This window comes from Mandrillus leucophaeus, unplaced genomic scaffold (assembly GCF_000951045.1).
Source record: "Mandrillus leucophaeus isolate KB7577 unplaced genomic scaffold, Mleu.le_1.0 Scaffold720, whole genome shotgun sequence".
Taxonomy (NCBI): Eukaryota; Metazoa; Chordata; class Mammalia; order Primates; family Cercopithecidae; genus Mandrillus; species Mandrillus leucophaeus.
The window spans coordinates 854,311-876,122 of NW_012107809.1; the positions used below are offsets into that span (position 1 = coordinate 854,311).

General features: G+C 35.5%; 1 protein-coding gene across 2 annotated transcripts in view; it reads right to left on the minus strand.

Annotated features, from left to right (window-relative positions):
- TBC1D19 (TBC1 domain family, member 19) overlaps positions 1-21,812 on the minus strand; it is a 164,540-nt gene that overhangs the window by 126,336 nt on the left and 16,392 nt on the right. Inside the window, exons 2-4 of one of the 2 annotated variants that reach the window (XM_011965343.1) lie at positions 10,596-10,668; positions 9,382-9,427; positions 3,512-3,587 (exon numbers count right to left, since the gene is read on the minus strand). The exons of the other annotated variant lie outside the window; for it this stretch is intronic. Of the exons in view, the coding sequence (XP_011820733.1) occupies positions 3,512-3,587; positions 9,382-9,427; positions 10,596-10,668 (195 nt within the window). The remainder of the gene's footprint in view (positions 1-3,511; positions 3,588-9,381; positions 9,428-10,595; positions 10,669-21,812) is intronic. 2 annotated transcript variants of the gene reach the window in all.

A 21,812-nucleotide genomic window follows, 5' to 3' on the forward strand; every position in this document is an offset into this window, starting at 1 on the left:
CTGATGTAAATGACGAGTTGATGGGTGCTGACGAGTTGATGGGTGCAGCACACCAACATGGCACAAGTATACATATGTAACAAACCTGCATGTTATGCGCATGTACCCTAGAACTTAAAGTATAATAATAAAAATAAAAATAAATAAATAAATAAAGATATAAAAATTAGCTGGGCATGGTGGTGGGCGCCTGTAATCCCAGCTACTCAGGCAGCTGAGGCATGAGAATTGCTTGAACCTGGGAGGCAGAGGTTGCAGTGAGTCGAGATCATACCACTGCACTCCAGCCTGAGCGATAAAGCAAGACTCAGTCTCAAAAAATAAAAAAAAGCAATTACTACAATAAATTGCAATTTGTGCTAAGGGCTATAAAACAACAGGGAGCTATTCAACAGAGTTCAAGAGAGCGATCCCTTTCAACAGGAGTAATCAATAATAACATCAGAGAAGAGATGTCATCTGAGCTGACCCTCACAAAATAGATAGGATTTTCGTAACACAAAACAGGCAGAAAGGGCTTTCCAGGACAGGAAAACAAAATACAAAAAAGTGTTAACGATGCAAGAGGGAAAGGCAAAATGATTCACTTGGACAGGCACATAGGACAGTCATAAGACAGCAGAGACTGACAAAGTAGAAGGGGAAGGCTGGGGACAGATAGTAAAAATTCTTAAATGCTGGGTTCTGGAATAGGAACTTCATTTTTTGAGCAACTGGGAATAATCACTGAAAGTTTGTTAAAAGGCAGTGAGCTATAAGGGTTCGTCTGCTTATAATTAAATTTAATAGTATTGAGAATACATAAGGAGATTGGGAGAGATTGATTGAAAGTTCGGAGGTATAAAAATAAGATAAGTATGTGAATTAAAGCACAATGTCTAAAATAAAGTAAACAATAAAAGGCAACATTATCAGCATTATCACCATCATCATCATTATTGTGACTACTATGGTAACAGCCTTGGTAATGAACAGAAAGAGGAGATTGTAAGACTATGGGAAGAAATAATATTTAGCATTTGATCACTAGTAACAAAAATAGGAAGCTGAGGAAGAGATGGTCATTTTTAAAAGAACATAAACGTTTTAGACATGCTAAGTTTGATCTCACAGAAAAAAAATGTGCAGCAGACAGTTGATCTTAGAGGACTGGAGCAAAAAGAGATGTGGCAACAAAAAAGAAGGAAGCTGTGAAGCTTGAATGAGATAACCTGAATATTCTTTATAAAATATAAGTGAGAAATGCTTAAAATGAGTGAGACAGAGGTTGAATTAGGGGCCACACAAGCATGGAAAAGTTTTAGAACAACCTAAATGGAAGACAATGAATAACAAATATAACCTTAGACAGCAAAAGAATCCACTGGAAGTTAAATAAATGAATTGAGACTAGATAATGGTTAACACAGAAATTACATGATTTTCTCTTGAAGTGGTCAAAAGTTTGGGAGAAGAGAGAAAGTAAACAGTAAAAGTGGCCTTAGACTAAGGAGTAGAATGGCAGACAGAACAGAAGTCTGATGGGGAAGAGATTATGAAATGCAAGGAAGAACATGATGCAATACATGACATGTGATCCAGACTAGGTAGCTTTCATGGAAAGAAGAGAGAATTGCTCCCCAAAATAGGGGGCTAAACAACTAAATGTCTCAAAAAGAACAAATATAGAAAGACAGGTAGACACTTACTGATAGGGGAGGTAATCAGTATGGCCATAGTTAAAGACAGCAAACCTCATCAAAAGTGTTCTGTGGGCTGGGGACTATGCTAGATGCTGAGGATAAAAAGCACAATCCCTGCTCTTGAAGAATGAATAATTTAGTGCAGGGATTGGCAAACCTTGTATGAAAGGGAAGACAGTAAATATTTTAGGCTTTGCAGTCCATGGGTCTCTGTTGCAACTAAGCGGCAACAACCAATATGCAAATGAATGAACATGACTATTTTCCAATAAAACATATCTTAGGGATTCATATAGTTTTCATATGTCACAAGATTATCTTTATTTTGATTTTTCAACCACTTAAAAATGTAAAAAGTAAAAATAAAATTCCTTGTTTGCCAGCCCTATAAAAATAGATGGCAGGTTGTATTTGGTCCAGGGGCTGTAGTTTGCCGATCCCTGATGTAAGTGGGAAAGTCCGGAAAGAAAAGAGAGGAGTATCATACATGTACCTATCACTCACATATATTCTTAACAACTAGCAGTAAGCTCTGGGAGTGGACTTTTATTTACCTCTCTCTATCTCTTCTTTTCAGTCATGATTAAAAAAAAAAAAATCTTTATGTTTTGTTTCTTACACCTAGTATGTTAAAACTGATACTTTCTCGTTACTGTTTAGAAATTTTCAATTTCACTAAAAAATATTCAGGCCCAATCTTAGTTTTATTTTCTTGAGTTTAAATCTTTATAACAAAAAAACCACACACTTCTTTCACATATGTATGAATTATGCTTTATGACAAATTGATGAATAAACATTAACTGATTTCCAGCCGTAAAAGATATCACCTAGAGACAGAAATATATACTTCCTCAACTATCTCCAAGGTTTTTATTTCTATTGCTTCTTTTCACCATCTAATTTTGATGATTTTTTTAAATAAAAATAAAAGTTGAAAAATAAAAATTTGCCTAATTTCCACTGTTGTAGAATGTGATGACTCTGCAGAAAATTTTCAAGAGCAGAAGAACCATGATGATAACTGTGGAAGTTGAGTGATGGGTTCGTGGGAGTTCTTTAAGGTACCTTTGAAATATTTCATACCAAAAAAGGTTTTAAAAATCCATCTCTGAGGCTATGCTGGAGAATGAAGTTTGACTGACTGTGGTGCTCATTACGTGTCTCGGCAGTGGCAGTCACAGAGTCCTACTCAAACAGCACTGTGAGGAAGGCTTACGGACAGGACTGGGTTGAGGGGAGGTGAGTGAGGCTGTGCTGAGATGAAGGACAGTTAAAAAAGCTAGGGGCATGTGCTAGAACCTCTTGAGTTTCCATTTTAACAACTATTCATAGCTTTTATGCTTAAATTATTTTGTTATTTTATTCCTAGTTTTTTGCCAACCCATTTTGATAGCAGGTTTATCAGAGTTCTATAACAGCATACAATTAATAGATGACCGCCTACTGTGAGAACAAATATATTTTAAATACACTATCAATAACACTGGCTTCAAAGACCTAAATTTTAAGGAAAGAGGGTGTCAGTTCATTCACATTTCATTCCTTTAATATCACAGGCCATGATTGCCACATTACACTTGTATCATATTTTAAATTGCAGGCCAGTATGGTAGATTATTTTTCCCCTTCTACCCCATTTTTTCCAGGGTTGCCATAGTTAAATAGGTATGATCCTTGGTTACTGAAAATAAAATGGAAGAATATACAAATACCATTAACATCAATTTAGTGGTTCTTACTCAGTATTTCATAACTAATAATACATACTCCTGACATCAAGAATGATCTTTGGCTCTGTATTACATAACTTGGCATGAAAAACCAACCTGTGCTTTCCTCATGTATACCAAAGGTTCTTTAAGATGTTCAGGAGGTGCAGCAGGATGACTAGGTAAAGGAAACCTAGGAGCAAAAAGAGGCAGCTAAATATCACACATTACTCTCTTGGTTAGATATTACTTACCTCTGTAGTCCATGTTATAAACTGTTTTCCCAGTAACATTTCATTTTATATTCAAAATGTATTGTTTTTAATAAGAAAATAGGTTGATTTAGTCAACAAATACTTGGGCCGCTCTAGGTACTAAGTATAAGGTGGTGATTGAGATAACATTCTCTGTTCTCATGGACGTAACATTCTTATGAAGAAAGCCAATAATTACAAACACATACAAATAAAATAATATCAGATTGTAATAAGTGCCGTGAGAAAATGAAAGCAGGGTAATAAGATACAATAAATTTGGAGGTCAGTGAAGTCCCCTTAGGGGATTTTATATTTAAACCAAGACATGAATGTGAAGGAGCCAACCATGCAAAGATCTGGGGGAAGAATATTCCAAGCAGAGGGATGGCAAGCGCAAGAATTCTGAGGAGGTAATGCATGAAATGTTTAAGGATCAGAAAAAGTCGGGATCACTGGAACATAATGACTGAAGTGCAGAGTGGTATGAAATCACAGATAGAAAAGGCAGTAGGAAGACATGATGGTTCAATGTTTATTTGGAGATTCCAATCCATTTCACAACGATATATAACTCCTCTTGAAATTAGTCATCAGACTTGTACCTACAGCAAAACAGTCATGTTCCAATAATCAAGAACCGCAGAGCTGAATTCTCAAGAAATTCCTGGTCCAAAGTGGAACAAAAGCATGTAAAAGGTTAATAATATTTGAAACCACTTGCATCTGTCCTGGAGCCTACATGTAGAAGGCTAAACTGTGCATAGAAACATTGCTGGAATAGGGAAAGGCAACCTATCCCACCTAATCTATAAGGCAGTTTCACAAATTGATTGTTTCTGGCAAATTATTTTTCCAATAAAATCTACATTTCAGGTACCTTCCCATTCACAAATGAAAAAAAAGTTAAGTCTCTAGATACCTTGATATTTCTTGTGTTATATGTAAGATAGCTTAAAAACTGTCTCACATTGTCCAATACACCATTTGCTTCCACTTTTAATGGTAATTATGTCTAAATTTAATAAAGCTTAGAAATTTAGGATTAAAATTTGAGAGAATTTACTGATGATCTTAATAGTGTATTTAATGATCAAAGAAATGTATCCAAAATACAGATAACAAGAGGAGACAACTTGAAAGTCATTCTTATTAAGACCAAAATCAAGTTAGATATTTATTTTTTCAGAAACATTTAATGACAACCTACTCAATGTAAAAAAGAGACAGAAGTGAACAAGACTGGCTAAAATATCTGCCCTTATGGAGCTTACATTTAGTAATATGCAGAGATAAGGATTGCCAGATAGGAAAAATGCACAGAAACTTATACAGCACACTTCACTCTATTTTTTTCTTGTCCCCCAAGTCTCCCTAAATACTTAAATGTTCTACCCACTGACAGTAAACTATTTTAGGCAACCATTATTCCTCGCCTACATTTATCCAGCAGGTTCCTAAGTGCTTCCAGACTATTTTCAATCTATTCACCAGTTTGCCTGGATGTTGGCCAGAAGTGATGTCTTCCTTATTCACCAGTAATTGTAATTCCAGCATCTAGCATAATGCCTGGTACATAGTAGATAACCAATATATTGTTGAATGGATAAAATGCAAATTTGATCATATTACTACTTTACTTACAATTTTAAATGGCACCCAAATGCTTTTAGGATCCAGTCTACAAAGTCTGAAGAGGCACAATCCTTTTTATAAATCTAGACTCGTCCTTAGCCATGCTCCCTTCACCTGCTACCACCCAACCATACAAACTTTTGAACATTTGCACCACACTCTTTTCCACTTCTAAATCTCTTAGCCTGCTATTCCCTTCTGCCTGAAGTGCTTTTCTTCTCTACTCTTTCCCCTGACAAACTCTAGCTTAGTTTTCTGATCTCAGCGTGGATATTGCTTCCTTTGGCAAGCCACCATGGCAACCCCAAATCTAAGTTAAATGCCAGCCTTATGTGTTCCTTGTATTTCCCCAATCATTGCACTTATTTTACTGCACTGTAAATGCCTCTTTAAAGTCTTTATGCCCAACTGAGATGTAAGTTCCGGGAGACAAAGACTGTCTAGCCTGTTTATTATCAACAGCACCTGGCTCTGTGCACAATAGCAAACATACAGTAGCATTTCAAACTAAGAGGGCAAAGAAGAACTGTATGTTTAGGACGTTTCAGAGGTACCCAGGTCTACTGCTTGAGCACTCTCCCAGTGAAAGCCATGAATGTGTATGAAGACTTATCCAAATTTGTGGTCTAGTGTAAGGTATCCCTTATCTAACATCCTTCCATTTTAGGCCCACTACTGTTTGACACTTGTAACTCTGTAAGGTATGGTAGACTTTTGCATGTATCTACTATAACAGCAAACTATACGATATGTTTTTATAACATGCACATATAGAATAAGATTTTTAAGGTTTATTTACTTCTTTATGTTCTTTAAGGGAAAAATAACAGGTCATCTAATTTCTTATAAACTGCTCTGTACAAAGTACAATGACGACTAAAACACAGAAATAAATTGATCTATTTTTCATTTTGCATGTAAAGATTGTCTTAAATATAGTAAGGCTAAGACTAATAATTGCACTGTTTCCTCAATTCAACAAATATTTGTCATGTATTAGCATTAGTAGGTGGCTCAATAACTATTTGCTGACTCAATGTCATTTATTTGATACTATAGGAAATATGAAAGAAATGTAAGACACAATTTTTGTTCCAGAACATTTTAAATCCAGTTAAGAGATAAGACATAGACCTATGTGAGACGTAGTAAAATGCGTGGGCTTTGGAATCATATAGTTGGAGGTTAAGCCCTAGCACTTCTATTTGTTAGCTATATGATGTTCAACAAGTTACTTAAGTGGTCTGCCATGGTTTGAATGTTTGTCCTTTCCAAAACTCATGTTAAAATTTGCGATTGTAACAGTATTCAGAGGTGGGATCTTTCAGAGGTGATTAGGCCATGAGCTTCACCGACATGGGTGGGACTGGTGCCATTATAAAACGGTGGGTTAAATCCCCTCTTGCCCTCTCACCTTCTGCCATGGGATGATGCAGCAAGAAGGCTCTCACCAGATGCCGGCACCTTGATATTGGACTTCCCAGCCTCCAGAACTGTGAGCCAATAAATTTCTATTCATTATAAATTACCCAATCTCAGGTATTCTGTTATAGTATCACGAGACAGACTAAAACATGGTTTAAGCCTCAGTTTTCTCTTCTGCAAAACGGTGATCATAATAAATTTTATTTCATAGGGTTGTAGTGAAGATTATATTGAATAAGCCAATGCATGTAAAGTGTTGGCACAAAATAAGCATTCAATCACTGTAAATTATCATTCATATAATACTAAATAGTTATTAACACAATAACAAATATATAACTGTTTTAAATGAATGGAAAAGATAATTAAAGTATGCAATCTGAAATGGAGAGTGCTAACCTAGACTAGTTGAAAATTTCATGTAAATAACAGAATACAGAAAATTTTCTAGTATATTTGTCAAATAAGAAACTGACTAAAATCTTTGTAATGCTTACTAAAACAAGTAAAATGAAGCGTACTGTTTTCAGGTATAGTCTATATAGCTCGTGTGTTCTATACCTCTATTAGGCATAAGGATGTGTATTTTTTATCTCCCATTGTTTAATATTACCTAATGAATACTCATACTTTCCTTTTTGCTTTCCTTATTCATCCATCCAATGGTTGCTGCCAATGAAAAATGCAACAGAATACGCTAAGTCTTCTTTATTCTTTTGACTTATATTATGGGAAATGTTTCTTTCCCACCCCTGATGTGCACTTCCATGTGAAAAGAGTTCCATTACTATAACATTCTTGGACTCTCTCTAAGGCTTAACTCAACACACCACAGAAGAGGTTTATGCCTTATTCAACTTTTAAATTTGAAAAGCATAAACTGAACATACTGCCCCTGATCCAATGCTATTTGACTGGAAGGTTAAATCTATTTAATTCTTGAGATCAGTTGAAAGACTAATTTTGCTCTCATACTAAGCTATGTCCTCCTACCTAGTCTTTATCAGTAATAAAAGTGTAATTTTGATATCCCATCTGCTTTTTTGTTTTATCTTGTTTCTTAATTTGTTCAGAACCCAAGCGAGGAATAAAAATAATATCACTGGACTCCTTAAAAAAATCCCAACGAGTTATTCAGAAAATATATACTTAAAGTTCTATTGCACAAAATGTCAACAATATGATAATGAATAAAACACAGTCCCTTCTATCAAGTAAAAGGGCAGTCTGTCACACAGAACAATTTTCAGTAATATTAGTAATATCACCTCAGATTGAGAATCCAGTGTTTGGAATTACACACAACAGGCACCTTTAGTACATATTATAAATTTAAAACCTTACTTGTCATGATAAATGTCTATTCCTTTGGTGACTGCCAAAGGTACTGTCACAGTACTACTAAAGGTGTGGTCACAGTCAACTTCATTTATTAGATAGCACTTATATCTAACATTATTTAAGACTTCAAATCCAACTGGGAAGATGGATTTGAGCAAAGCAAAGAAGAAAATACTAACTTTTTAAAAAATTGTATCTAAAGCACATGCGCACAGGCGTTCATCTGAGTCTCTTCATTTTAGAAACAATTCTGGTAAGCTGCATTATGTCATTTCCCAGTTAAATGAACTGGAAAAGTCAAGTTGAAAATGGGAGTGTTAAACACTAGAGAAGGCTACAGACAGAAATACAGTGATAGCAGTAAAGGAAAAAAAAAGCAGACATGGGAACTCTATTAGACTTGGGAACTCTATTAGACTATGAGCTCTATGAGGGCAGAAATTGTGTTTATTGTTCTACACTATATGCTCAGTGCTTAGTATGGTGCTACCACATGGTAGGTATTCCATAAATAACTGACAGGTAACAGAACATTGAAGAAACTACAAAAGCTAACATTCTGGATTTACATTTTAAAATGGCAAACAGTTCTATACACCTTAATAGACCCTGATGTTAAATATAAATAAACAAAAACACAGATGTTCTTAATAATGACACCAATCTTGCCAAAGAACAAAAAAGATAATCAGGTTTAGAATGGACAGTTTATAAAGACACAAAAAAAGAACGTCAGTAAGCTTCGGTTATCTGAAATATTAACTTTAGAGAAACATCTTATTCCCTAATTCCACTGGATAAATGAATTGTTAATAAAAAATAATGGGTGGGGCCAGACGCAGTATCTCATACCTGTAATCCCAGCACTTTGGGAGGCCGATGCAGGTGGATCACATGAGGTCAGGAGTTCGAGACTAGACTGGCCAACACGGTGAAACCCCATCTCTACTAAAAATACAAAAATTAGCCAGGTGTTGTGGCAGGGGTCTGTAATCCCAGCAACTTGGGAGGCTGAACCCAGGAGGTGGAGGTTGCAGTTAAGCCAAGATCATTGCACTGCACTTCAGCCTGGGCGACACAGTGAGACTCCATCTCAAAAAGAAAGAAAATTTAAAAAATAAAATAGTGGGTGGTTAAAAAAAAAACGCACCTATTTCTTATTGTTTGTCAGGCAAGATGGTAGTAATTTTTAATTGTATTAACTTACTTGAAATGTTGTATAAATATTAATGATAATAATACAATAAGTATATAAAACAATACTGGTTTTATTACTCACAAAGTAAATATAGCTAAACAAAACACTATTGCAAAATAGGTAGGAAAACTCACACACTCAGTTCACTATAAACAGCATTCTGAAGTTTCTTCTCCCAACCTGTTTTTTAAAAAAAGAATAAAATATATGAACATACTAGTTTTTAAATAAACATACACCATAATTAAATTTATCTCAACAAAACTTTGGCATCATATTTATTTGTGAAAGAACTTTGTCAACTGCCAATCCCTATAAAAGTGTTATTAAAGATTATTTCCTATATACTTACTATATCCCTTGCCTAACACTGAGCAGCAAAGTCACCAACATGATATTTTAAAATAATATTATTGCACCATTTTATCAAGTTGGGAGGAACATTTCCTTTTTCACTATCAAAGTGCTCAATGAATGTCAAAATCTTCGGATGTTGTACTACTAAAGCTGTAAGGAATGTGCCAAGGGAACAGCAAAAAACAGCCACCTGATGAAGATAGATGACAAGTATCTAGTTATAATTAACTTGTCAGCAAAGTCCTGGACAACAGAGGCAGATTATTGTGAGTTACCAATAGTCAGACCAGTTAGCTCAGCTTCTAACTATCCGGGACAATCACTTAACATCTCAGTTCCCATATGCAGATGCTGGACTAGGGAACCTCTCTCTCCTCTTGCTCTTTGAAAAGTTAGAATTTTCTTTTTATTTTCTGTGAAAGCATAAAAGGAAAAAAGTCACAACTGAAAAGTAAAATGAAAAATTATTTAACTAAGGAGATACTTAATACCTTAAGGATGTATTTATCCATCAGGATATTACCAGTAAGGCAAACAGTATTTAAAACAAACTAATGCAAAGGAGTCTTTCTCACAGAGTTCTTGAATTTTTGCACCATTTTGTTAAAATGTCTAATAGCTCTAATTCTCCCTAAATAGAAACCTATTTGGCCATAGTTTTCACAATTTTGAATGAGAAACTGGAAGGCTGGGGATAAAATATTACTTATTTTGCCTTGCAAGGGTATCCAAGGCACAGAATACAGTCATGGGTTCTTAGTTTCTGTTTGTGATTGGGCCAGTAAAGCTCTTTCCTCATCCCTCTTCTCTGCTTATCACTAGAGACAGAAACAAAAAACCATGGCTTCAGGCTGTTAAAAGCCTAAAACAAAACAAAACAGAATGACGACAACAAAGTAAGGTGGCTGTACAAGCTTGAGGGCTTAAAGAATTAGGAATAAATAAAACATTTTCTTATTTTGCCTTAAGTTATTAGGAAAAAATTACGAACCTGATATTTTAAAGAATTCCTTAATATCTTCTTTCAGTGATTCAAGTTTAATCTCAGGTCTCTGAAGACTGGCCTAAGAATAATAATAATAATAATAAAGAAAGATAAGGAAGGAAAAGACATCCAAAGTAAATCATTTGAGTTGATATTTAGAACAAATGAAATGTTTAAAAAGGAGTGTCCAAAAATGTATAGTATTTGAAAAATCCTCTTGAAGATAGAGCTTAGAACTATCTAGAATAGCTTGTAAGAAAGAAGACTTTCTCACTAACTCTTAAAGGATCTGTGACAGTATACTAAAGTCTACTAAAATTATAAAAACTTGGAGATTATGAGTCCTTATCATCTTTATCTAGGGTCTCCAGTTGGAAAAATACTCAGATTTTATAAATTCATTGCCTTGATATTATATTAAATATATATGGCACCTGTACCTAATGACTGAAAAAACAGTTGCATCCATGTAAATGGATCTTTGCATAGTGTCTTCCTCTTTGGATTGCTTTTCAATGTAAATGCATTGTGTATATTTGTAGAAAATACATAAAACTACTAGTTCATAAATGTGTATTATTAGTGTTTTACCTTCAAGTGCATTTTTCCTATTCTACTGGTTTTTCACACTGTAATTTTTACCAAAAAATAAAATTTTTCCTACTTGTAATGGCTTTGATTACTCTCAAAGTGTTGATGTTCCATCACCTAGCTCTGTCAAATTCTAGCAGCATACTTCTTCAGAAGGAATTTCTATTAGAGGACTTCAAATAGAGTATTTCAAACCTAAGAAATCAAAACTTGGTCTTATCCTCCACTCTCTGTCTTGTTCCTTCTCTTACATTTTTCAAATCTTCATCAATAAAATTACCATTTACCAAATCTTCCAAGTTAGAAACTTCAAATTTATTCTCAATTCCACACTAACTCTTCCATGATTCAATGCCTTTCTGGGAGATGGCACTGGTGGCAGTGAGATTTTTTTTAAAAACCTCCTCGATTTCCACATAAAAACAGACCAAGCAACTAGATAGCAAAGCCAAATCCCTTGGAAAATATTCACAACAAAACTAGATGATAAGCTATCCCCCAGAAATACAAGCAGCTGAGGATAAACCAACTGCCACAAGACCTGTAAGGTATCAACATCTGTACAGGAAGAAGCAGAAGAAACAATTGGCTATCTGATGTAGTGAAAACAAAAGAACCCCAAAGTAGTCAACAAACACACACTTGAACACATGATGAGCCAACTTTAGAGCAGAAGTTAAAACAGGGAGGGGTTTTGCCTAATCCAAATATAGCCAGGTGATATCTGAAGAGACTGGAGCAATCTAGTACCTATAAATTCTTAAAACTGACAAATCAAGGCTCCCTTTCCAAAGTCTGGAAATGTTGATAGAGTAATAAAAAAGGAGAATGATAGGGAGCTAACTCATTACCTTAAACAGTGGTAAATAATGAAAAAGGCATTTATGCTGCCTTTCCTATTGGCACTATACCACTGGATATCTACACAGTAAATGAGGGGAAATGACTCTTTGCAAAAGTATTCTAGCTAATAACTAAAACAGATATGATATAATTAGAATATCACAACTTTGCAATCCCCAAAGAATTACTAATTCTAGGCATTGAGCAAAAATAGCTACTAACATTGCAAAAGAGATAATCAGACATTATGTGGTTTTCAATGAAAGAAGACTCTACTGCTATTGTCAGGCCAAAGGGATAATACCTGAGTATCATGAAGCCTCTGGGTCCACCTGTTAACTTACAAGACGTACAAAGGACAGAGGAACATGTTGAGTTATACTATGAATTTGCAATAAGAAAAATCTCCAGGCTATGGGAAATTCTAAGGTCAAACAGCCTAGTTCTTCAGCTGATAAACTGTAAGGAAAAACAAAGGAAGGAGAGAAAACCTATAGCTTAAAAAAAAAAAAAAGACAAAGACATTTTAAAAATAGGCAGGACTAAACTACAGTGTCTAGAGATATATATTTGATTAATAAAATTATCAAGGAATGCAGAAAATACAAAAAATACTCAATGTCACTAATCACTAAAGAAATGCAAATCAAAACTGCAATGAGATACCATTTCACACCAGTCAGAATGGCTACAATTAAAAAGTCAAAAAATAACACGTCAGGAAGGCTGTAGAGAAAAGGAAAGGTTTACACACTGCTAGTGGGAATGTAAATTAGTTCAGTCATTGTGGAAAGCAGTCTGGAGATTTCTCAAAGAACTTAAAACAGAACTACCATTTGACCCAGCAATCCCAATTACTGGTATATATCCAAAGGAATATAAATCATTCTACTATAAAGACACATGCATGCCTATGTTCATTGCAGCACTATTCACAATAGCAAAGAAATGGAATCAACCTAAATGCCCATCAACAGTAGATTGGATAAAGAAAATGTGGTACATATACAACATGGAGTACTACACAGCCATAAAAAACAACGAGATCATGTCTAGCAACATGGATGAAGCTGGAGGCCATTATCCTAAGTGAACTAAGAGCAGGGACAGAAAAACAAAACCCACATGTTCCCACTTATACATGGAAACTGAACATTGAGTGCACGTGGACACAAAGAGGGAACAATAGACAGCAGGGCCTACTTGAGGGTAGAGGGTGGGAGGAGGATGAGGAATGGAACTACCTACTGGGTATTATACATACTCTCTGGGTGATGAAATAATCTGAACACCAAACCCCCATGATAAACAATTAATCTATATAACAAACCTGCACATGTGCCCCTTAAACTAAAAGTTAAGAATAATAAAATATCTAACAGAACAGCTAAAAAAAAAAAAAAAAGAAATGCAGAAAAGTGATTACCATAAATCTCATGTTATCAGAAATGGAGGGGTTTGTGATTGAGATGGGACAAATGGAGAGGTTTCCAGTGTGGCTGGCAAAGTTTCACTTATAGGGTGGTCATTACAAAGTCCTTCACTCCATAACAATACATTATAGATTTGTATCTATAATATAAATATAAATTTATATACTTATGGGCTAGAAAGGTTCAAAAAAGACAGGATCAAAGGTCCTCCCAATCTATACTTTCTCTCTATTTTAAAGTCCCACATTTAGTCTAAGACAAGTCTTCTTTCTCATTTGAATTACTGCAACAACCTCTAAATTGGGCTTCTTGTCACCTTACTTAAATTGTGACCACTTCCACCTGGCATTCTCAAAACTCCCTTACTCTATTTTTTCTTCTTTCTTAGCATTTGTCACCTTCTATTATACTGCACGATTAATTTATTTTCTATGTTTATTGGTATATCATCTATCTCATTACATTGGAAGTGGTAAGCTCCATTAGGGCAGACATTTCTGCCTTTTTTTTTACTGTCTGTATCCCAAGTGTTTTCTGTAAACCTAAGTTGTTTTCACACAGTAGGTGCTCAATAAATGTTTATTGAATGAATGAACCAATTCTCCCTCTCCCAATCTATCTTCCAGCATTTCTTTCTAAAACATAAGTCTCTCCCAGCTGTGGCTCTTCACAGCTTACATAAGAAGTCTACATCTTTTAACATGGCATACTTGGTCCTTCACAATGTAGACCCAACTTATCTCTACAAATTCATCTCCTGCTGTTGCTCCACCAAGTTAACAACCTCTTCTCACACCTCCTCCCCACACACACCTTAGCCACAGTAAACTATATTACTGATTTCCCAACTCTCAGTCCTTTAAGGGCTATTCATATTTCCTCAGATGGAAGTGCTCTCTCACTACCTTGGCAAACACCCACTAGCTTCCAAGACATCCTTCAAATATCACCTCCTTTCCTTAGGCCAGGCAGCAAGGATAAAACATTATGTTCCTCTGTTTCAACAATTATCAGATTACAATGTAATTTTCAGCTCACCTATTCATCTTTCTGACTAGACTATAAGTTTGAAGGCAAGGAATGGGTCTTTATTTTTGCATCCCAAGTATCATCCTGGCATTAATTATTGTTTGACAAAATTATATTAACCAAACCACATTCTATTTTTTACCCAATTTCCTCCCCCGCAAAACAAGGAACTTGATAAAAATTATGTTTAAGTGAAGAGACTGTTTTCCAATATGTTACTCCTAGAAAAGACTTTTAAAAGCAGAAAAACCCTGCTAATTATTCAAATGCACTAAATTGAAAGTAAATAAGCTATCTTATACTAGCCTGTACTTGAAAATGATTCGGAGAGAAAACAATTTAAAGAATTTTTTAAAAACTGGTTGTTTTTTCTAAACACTTTCAGTATTTTAAGGTTGCTAGACCTCCTAGATATACTTTGCACCCAAACTAATTATAAACATCTTGAAGTATTTGAGGATCAAAAGCAGGACAGTGATAACATGGTAAGGCACAGTGGTTCTCAAACATGATTTAGCAACAGAACCTATTTTGCAAATGAAATTGAAAACCTATTAGGAATCCTATATAAAACACATTGAAAATGATATTACCAAACAATAAGAACAATGAGCCTTTTCTTGTTTGCTAATGTTATGATTAACATTTAAAAGGTACAGCTTTATTCTGATATAGCCTCAATATCCAATTTCTGTATTTCGTTTTGGTGGTTCAGCATAGAGAAAAGTCCCGATCAAAGACATGTTTGCATTTTTAATAGACTTCCTGGTCATCTCAGCACACTCCCAAATTAAACTGATGTAGGAAATTGAAAGAAGCAGAGTTGGAAATTTTTATTTTGAGATAAATCCTAAAATTTACCACAAATACAAAATCAGACAAAGAGCTTCCAATACTGCTAAAATTACACATAACATGGTTTTACTACTACATGATGGGGTATGACAAGCTCACTTGCCTTACATCTCAGAAGTATATCATCACCAGGGGCCTGTGTTGAACAGAAGCACTTGTGCTTTGCCTGGCCAACCAACCCCAAACACAGTATACCCACTGCATTAAGGTTCATCACTTGAACAACATTCCATAAGCACACATGTGCAAGCTCAGATATTTTAAAGGACCGGTGTAGAATTATATCTTTATAATCAAGCATGCATTTGTAAGAAGTGTCCCAAACACATGACAAAAGATAAGAGAAACAGGTTCTATTCTGGGATTATCCAGAAACAAGTTAATCTGGAAACACAGTAGTGGATTATGTGCTAAGCACTTGATATTTAGTGCATCTGAAAGTGTTATTTCTTAGTATAATTTTTTAATTAAATATTTTTAAGTGAATATAGCTTTTCAGAATCCTTAGGTATAATAGAACACAGTTTGAAAACCACTTGGGACTAAATGAGAGTGGGATTTGGCATCAAAAGATCTGGAATCACCTCTCAGCCTAATTTACTAGCTTGTTCAAGTCATTTAACCTCTCTGTATGGCTTTTCTTCTTTATTTAATAGGAAAAATAATACCTTAACTAAGTTATTATGAGTCTCAAATAGAAAAATGTTCGGTTATTTTTAGGCTGTAAAGTCCAATATAAATTAAAGTTGCTGTGCTATAAAATATAAGATGTCCCAGATGGCAATGGACTAAATATCTGTAAAACTGTCAGTGAGGTGGGTTAGGGGGGCTGGAAGTAGAGGCTTTTCAAATATCTATGACAAAAGTTAAGTCTTCTTTAAACAAAATGCCTCTCACTCACTTTAAGAGCTAGTGAAGAATATGCTCAAAAATATAATCTAGTGAGAAAGGGTACAGTACATTTGCAGTTATGGTCCTGCATGCATCCTTCATCCATTTAGTTATGCTGATTCTGACATCCTCCACCCTTCTGCACTCCTAGAAACACATGACCAAACCTCTCCCACTCACACACATACACAAATCTAGTTTCTTTCAATTCCTACTAGAATAGTCCTAATCCAAAGTACTGGCCACTAGCAATCTTAAATTTCTAATCTTGGTGAACAAAGGGAACTGGAGAAGCAAAGCAGCTAAAATAGCAGCTAGGCCAAAGAAGCTGCAAAGTAAGCTGAGGCTAACTCTCCATTAAGTACAAATGAGGGCATAGGAAGTTCTACAAAAAGGGTTCCAAGGATCCTTTAATTCCCTCTAAAGAGACCTCATCCTCCCCGCTTTTCACTATGCTATCATGCTAATCCTGAACTTCATCATTCTGTGCCCCATGGAATTGTAGGGTTAGAAGTGATTACAGAATTCTTCTATGTTGACTAACCATTTAATGCTTGATTATCCGCTCCAAATGACTTTCTGGCTTCAAAACTCTAACTTTAAAACTGTACCTTTCTAACTTAGAAACTGTCTACATCCCTACTTTAGTCAATTCCATCTCTGAACTATTCTACTGGAAAATTCTTACTTATTATGAGATTAATTCTCCTTAAGATTTACCATCACTACCCCCTCCCCTCCACCACTCCACCCTGGGGTCACAGAAATAAGCTTAATGTCTCTTCTGTGAGAGAGCTTCCAATTTGAAGATAGCTACTGTGTCTTCCCTGAAGGCTTCTTCTTTTAAGGCCACAATATATTCCCGGGTTCTTCAAGTTCTCTTCATACAACAGAGCCTTCTTACCACCCTGGCCATTCCTCTCTGAGCAAGGTCCAGTGCAACTTGTTCTCCATTGTGGTAGTTTCTTAACTGGCCTCTCTATTTCACTCACTCCACTAGACCACTGATATTCAAACTTTTCAATCTCAGGACCCTCACTCTTAAAAATTACTGATGAGGAGCCAGGTATAGTGGCATACACCTGTGATCCCAGCTACTGGGGAGGCTGAAGCTAGAGGGTCACTGGAACCCAGCTCTTTGAGACCAACCTGGGCAACATAGTGAGACTGCATCTCCAAAACATTATTGAGAACCCAAGAATGCTTTGTTTATGTGGATGACATCTATTGATATTTGCACTGGAAATTAAAACAAAAACAATTAAAATATTTGTTTATTAGAATGGTAGTTCTTCAAAACATTAAACATAGAGTTCATATGATTCAGTAATTATTCCACTTTAGAGTATATATCCAAAGAAATGAAAAGAGATACTCGAACAGATACTTGTACACCAATGTTCATAGTAGCATCTCTTTTTTTGTTTTTTGAGATGGAGTCTCCCTCTGTCACCCAGGCTGGAGTGCAGTGACGTGATGATCTCTGCTCACTGCAAGCTCCGCCTCCAGGGTTCATGCCATTCTCCTGCCTCAGCCTCCCAAGTAGCTGGGACTACAGGTACCCGCCACCACGCCCGGCTAATTTTTTGTATTTTTAGTAGAGATAGGGTTTCACCGTGTTAGCCAGGATGGTCTTGATCTCCTGATCTTGTGATCCGCCCACCTTGGTCTCCCAAAGTGCTGGGATTACAGGCATGAGCCACCGCACCAGGCCCATAGTAGCATTATTAACAATAGCCAAAGGTGGAAACAACCCAAATGTCTATAGATGGATAAATGGATAAACAAAAATCATATGTACATATATATTAGTACAATGGAATATTATTCAGCTCTTAAAAAGAAAATTCTGGCCTGGTGTGGTGGCTCACCCCTGTAATCCCAGCACTTTGGGAGGCCAAGGCGGGCAGATCACGAGGTCAAGAGACTGAGACCATCCTGGCTAACGCAGTGAAACCCGTCTCTACTAAAAATACAAAAAATTAGCCTGGCGTGGTGGCGGGCCCCTGTAGTCCCAGCTACTCAGGAGGCTGAGGCAGGAGAATGGTGTGAACCCTGGAGGCGGAGCTGGCAGTGAGCTGAGATGGCGCCACTGCACTCCAGCCTGGGTGACAGAGCAAGACCCCGTCTCAAAAAAAAAAGAAAAAAGAAAAAGAAAAGTCTGACACATGTTACAACATGGATGAACTTTCATGATATCAAGCTAAGTAAAATAAATCTGCCAAAAAAAACCAGATACTGTATGATTCCACTTACATAAGGTACCTAGAGTGGTTAAATTCATAGAGATAGACCACAGAATGGTGGTTACTACAGGTTGAAGAGGGGGAGAATGTAGAGTTATTATTTATGGGTACAGAGTTTCAGTTTGGAATGATGAAAAAGTTTTGGAGATGGATGGTGAGGATGGCTGCACAACAAGGTGTATATACTTAATGACAATGAACTGTATACTTAATGATTAAAATGGTCATTTTTATGTTATGTATATCTTACCACAAAAAAAAACTGTTCAATTCATTTTAATATAACTATAATAAACTCATTGTATACTAACTTATTTTTATTTAAAGTAATTGTATTTTCAAAAATAAAACAGTGAGAAAACAGGCACTGTTTTACATTTTTGCAAATCTCTTTTGATGTCTGTCTTAAAAGAAGACAGCTAGATTTTTTTATTCTGCCATAGTTTTCAGTCTGTGGTACTGTGTTGTTCTGGTTGTTGTCCATGGAAAAAGGAAGAGTATTTTAATATTCTTTTTCAGATAAATGGGGATATTCTCCTTTGACAGTATACTAAAATTTATAAGCAGTAGTTTCCTAAAGATTAGTTTTGATGTAGAATCTGACCATCAATAAACTTTCCATACTTTATAACATAAAAATACATTAATCAGTCTTGCACTGTGACTTAATTTTTTACATATCATACATAATTTTGTAACATTATACACTGGTCTTTTCAAATATATTGGTTAACTAAGTTATAAAGTGAAAACATATCATTGAATAAAAAGTAATGTTCATTACTATCACCACGAATATGCAACTGGCACATAGGAAATGTTGAATAAATACAATGGAATATTATTCAGCCCTTAAAAGGAAAGAAAATGCCGACACACGCTACAACATGAATGAACTTTGAAGCCATCAAACTAAGTGAAATAAATTTTTAAAAAGACAGATACTGTGTGTTTCCATTTGTATGAGGTACCTAGAGTAGTTAAATTCATAAGACAGGCCGTAGAACATGGTTACTACAGGTTGGTGGGAGCGGGGGAGAAGAAGAGTTATTATTTCTATATGCCTATAGAGAGAGAGAGAGAGACATACACAATATATGTAAAATACATAAACAAAAAGCTAAAACAGAAGTGATATTTTAAAAGGATATAATGTCCTTTCTCACATCAATCCCCAAAATATCCTTATCATGAGCTTAATAGTTTATACTTGTCTAATTTCTCTCAAGAGCCCATCCTACCACAGATGAGAAGCTCAATTAAAATATGTTGAATTACTACATATCTTTATTTCTTTCTAATACTTTTGGTTCTTTCCAAAACTGTAGACCAGACCTGTTTCTGTAATCCTAGTCATCCCAGTGGACACACATTGTAGCCAGGAATAAGATCTAGTTTCAAATGGAAAGTTCTGGCTCTGCAAAAGCTGACCATGCCTTATACTCAATCTGCGCTGTATAATTCCAGCCCTGCTCTGGTTTCTTTCACCTGAGGATGGATCCCTCACTGGTTTTCTTTTGCTGACATCTCCAAGTTGACCTCCTTCTCTTGCAGCACTGGCTGTCTTGTCCCCTATTCATCCGTATCTTTATTCTTAGCCTCCTTTCATGGTATACTTTATGCCTGAAAGTCTTCACTTCACATTTAGTAAGCAATTTTCTACCTTTCATTTCAACTTGGTCTTACCTAATTCAACCCTACCTGACCTTCTATAAACAACTCAGTTTCCTCTAAAGGCTGAAATAAAACATGAAGAGATGTACTTAAACAAAGTAAACCCACATTTTAGTATTTCTGTTATCCCTTACATACGTATTTTCTATGGAGACAAGAACTTTCTTATTTTATAATCCTGTATACCATTATTTATTTCTTTACTGTTTTAACTTTTCAGGATTAAAGGACAAACAGCAGCTAAAGTAGATATGGGTAAGTATGACAGCACTCCCTGGTTCACACCAAATGTAATCAGGGTTCTTGACTTATGACAACAACCTATTAGTTGCGTTATTCCTTCTCTCTTCAAAGCCTATTTTCTTTCAAGTTCCTTCCTTTTGCAGTTCTATTATTTATAATGACAATGTGAGCAACAAAACATATTAAACACTTAATGGAATGAAAATAACATTTGGGGTATTACACAACATCCATTTTAAATACAAATAATGCATAATAACATAAAATAACATGGCTGATTTGGTGCTAATCACCCCATTGTCTAGAAGATGAGTGAGCAAATTATTTTTATTTATTTATTTATTTTGTTATTTTTGTAGAGACAGTCTTGCTCTGTCGCCCAGGCTGGAGTGCAGTGGCGCAATCTCAGTTCACTGCAACTTCTGCCTTGAACAAATCAAGGGTTCAAGCAATTCTCCTGCCTCAGCCTCCTGAGTAGCTGGGACTACAGACACACACCGCCACACCCAGCTAATTTCTTCTGTACTTTAGTAGAGACATTGTTTCACTGTGTTGCCCAGGCTGACCTCCAACTCCTGAGCTCAGGCAACCCGCCCACCTCGGCCTCCCAAAGTGCTAGGATTACAGGCATGATCCACCACACCCGGCCGGGGAGTTAGTGCTTAGCAGGAATAGAGTTTCAGTTTGGAATGATGAAAAAGTTTTGGAGATGGATGGTGAGGATGGCTGCACAACAAGGTGTATATACTTAATGACAATGAACTGTATACTTAATGATTAAAATGGTCATTTTTATGTTATGTATATCTTACCACAAAAAAAAACTGTTCAATTCATTTTAATATAACTATAATAAACTCATTGTATACTAACTTATTTTTATTTAAAGTAATTGTATTTTCAAAAATAAAACAGTGAGAAAACAGGCACTGTTTTACATTTTTGCAAATCTCTTTTGATGTCTGTCTTAAAAGAAGACAGCTAGATTTTTTTATTCTGCCATAGTTTTCAGTCTGTGGTACTGTGTTGTTCTGGTTGTTGTCCATGGAAAAAGGAAGAGTATTTTAATATTCTTTTTCAGATAAATGGGGATATTCTCCTTTGACAGTATACTAAAATTTATAAGCAGTAGTTTCCTAAAGATTAGTTTTGATGTAGAATCTGACCATCAATAAACTTTCCATACTTTATAACATAAAAATACATTAATCAGTCTTGCACTGTGACTTAATTTTTTACATATCATACATAATTTTGTAACATTATACACTGGTCTTTTCAAATATATTGGTTAACTAAGTTATAAAGTGAAAACATATCATTGAATAAAAAGTAATGTTCATTACTATCACCACGAATATGCAACTGGCACATAGGAAATGTTGAATAAATACAATGGAATATTATTCAGCCCTTAA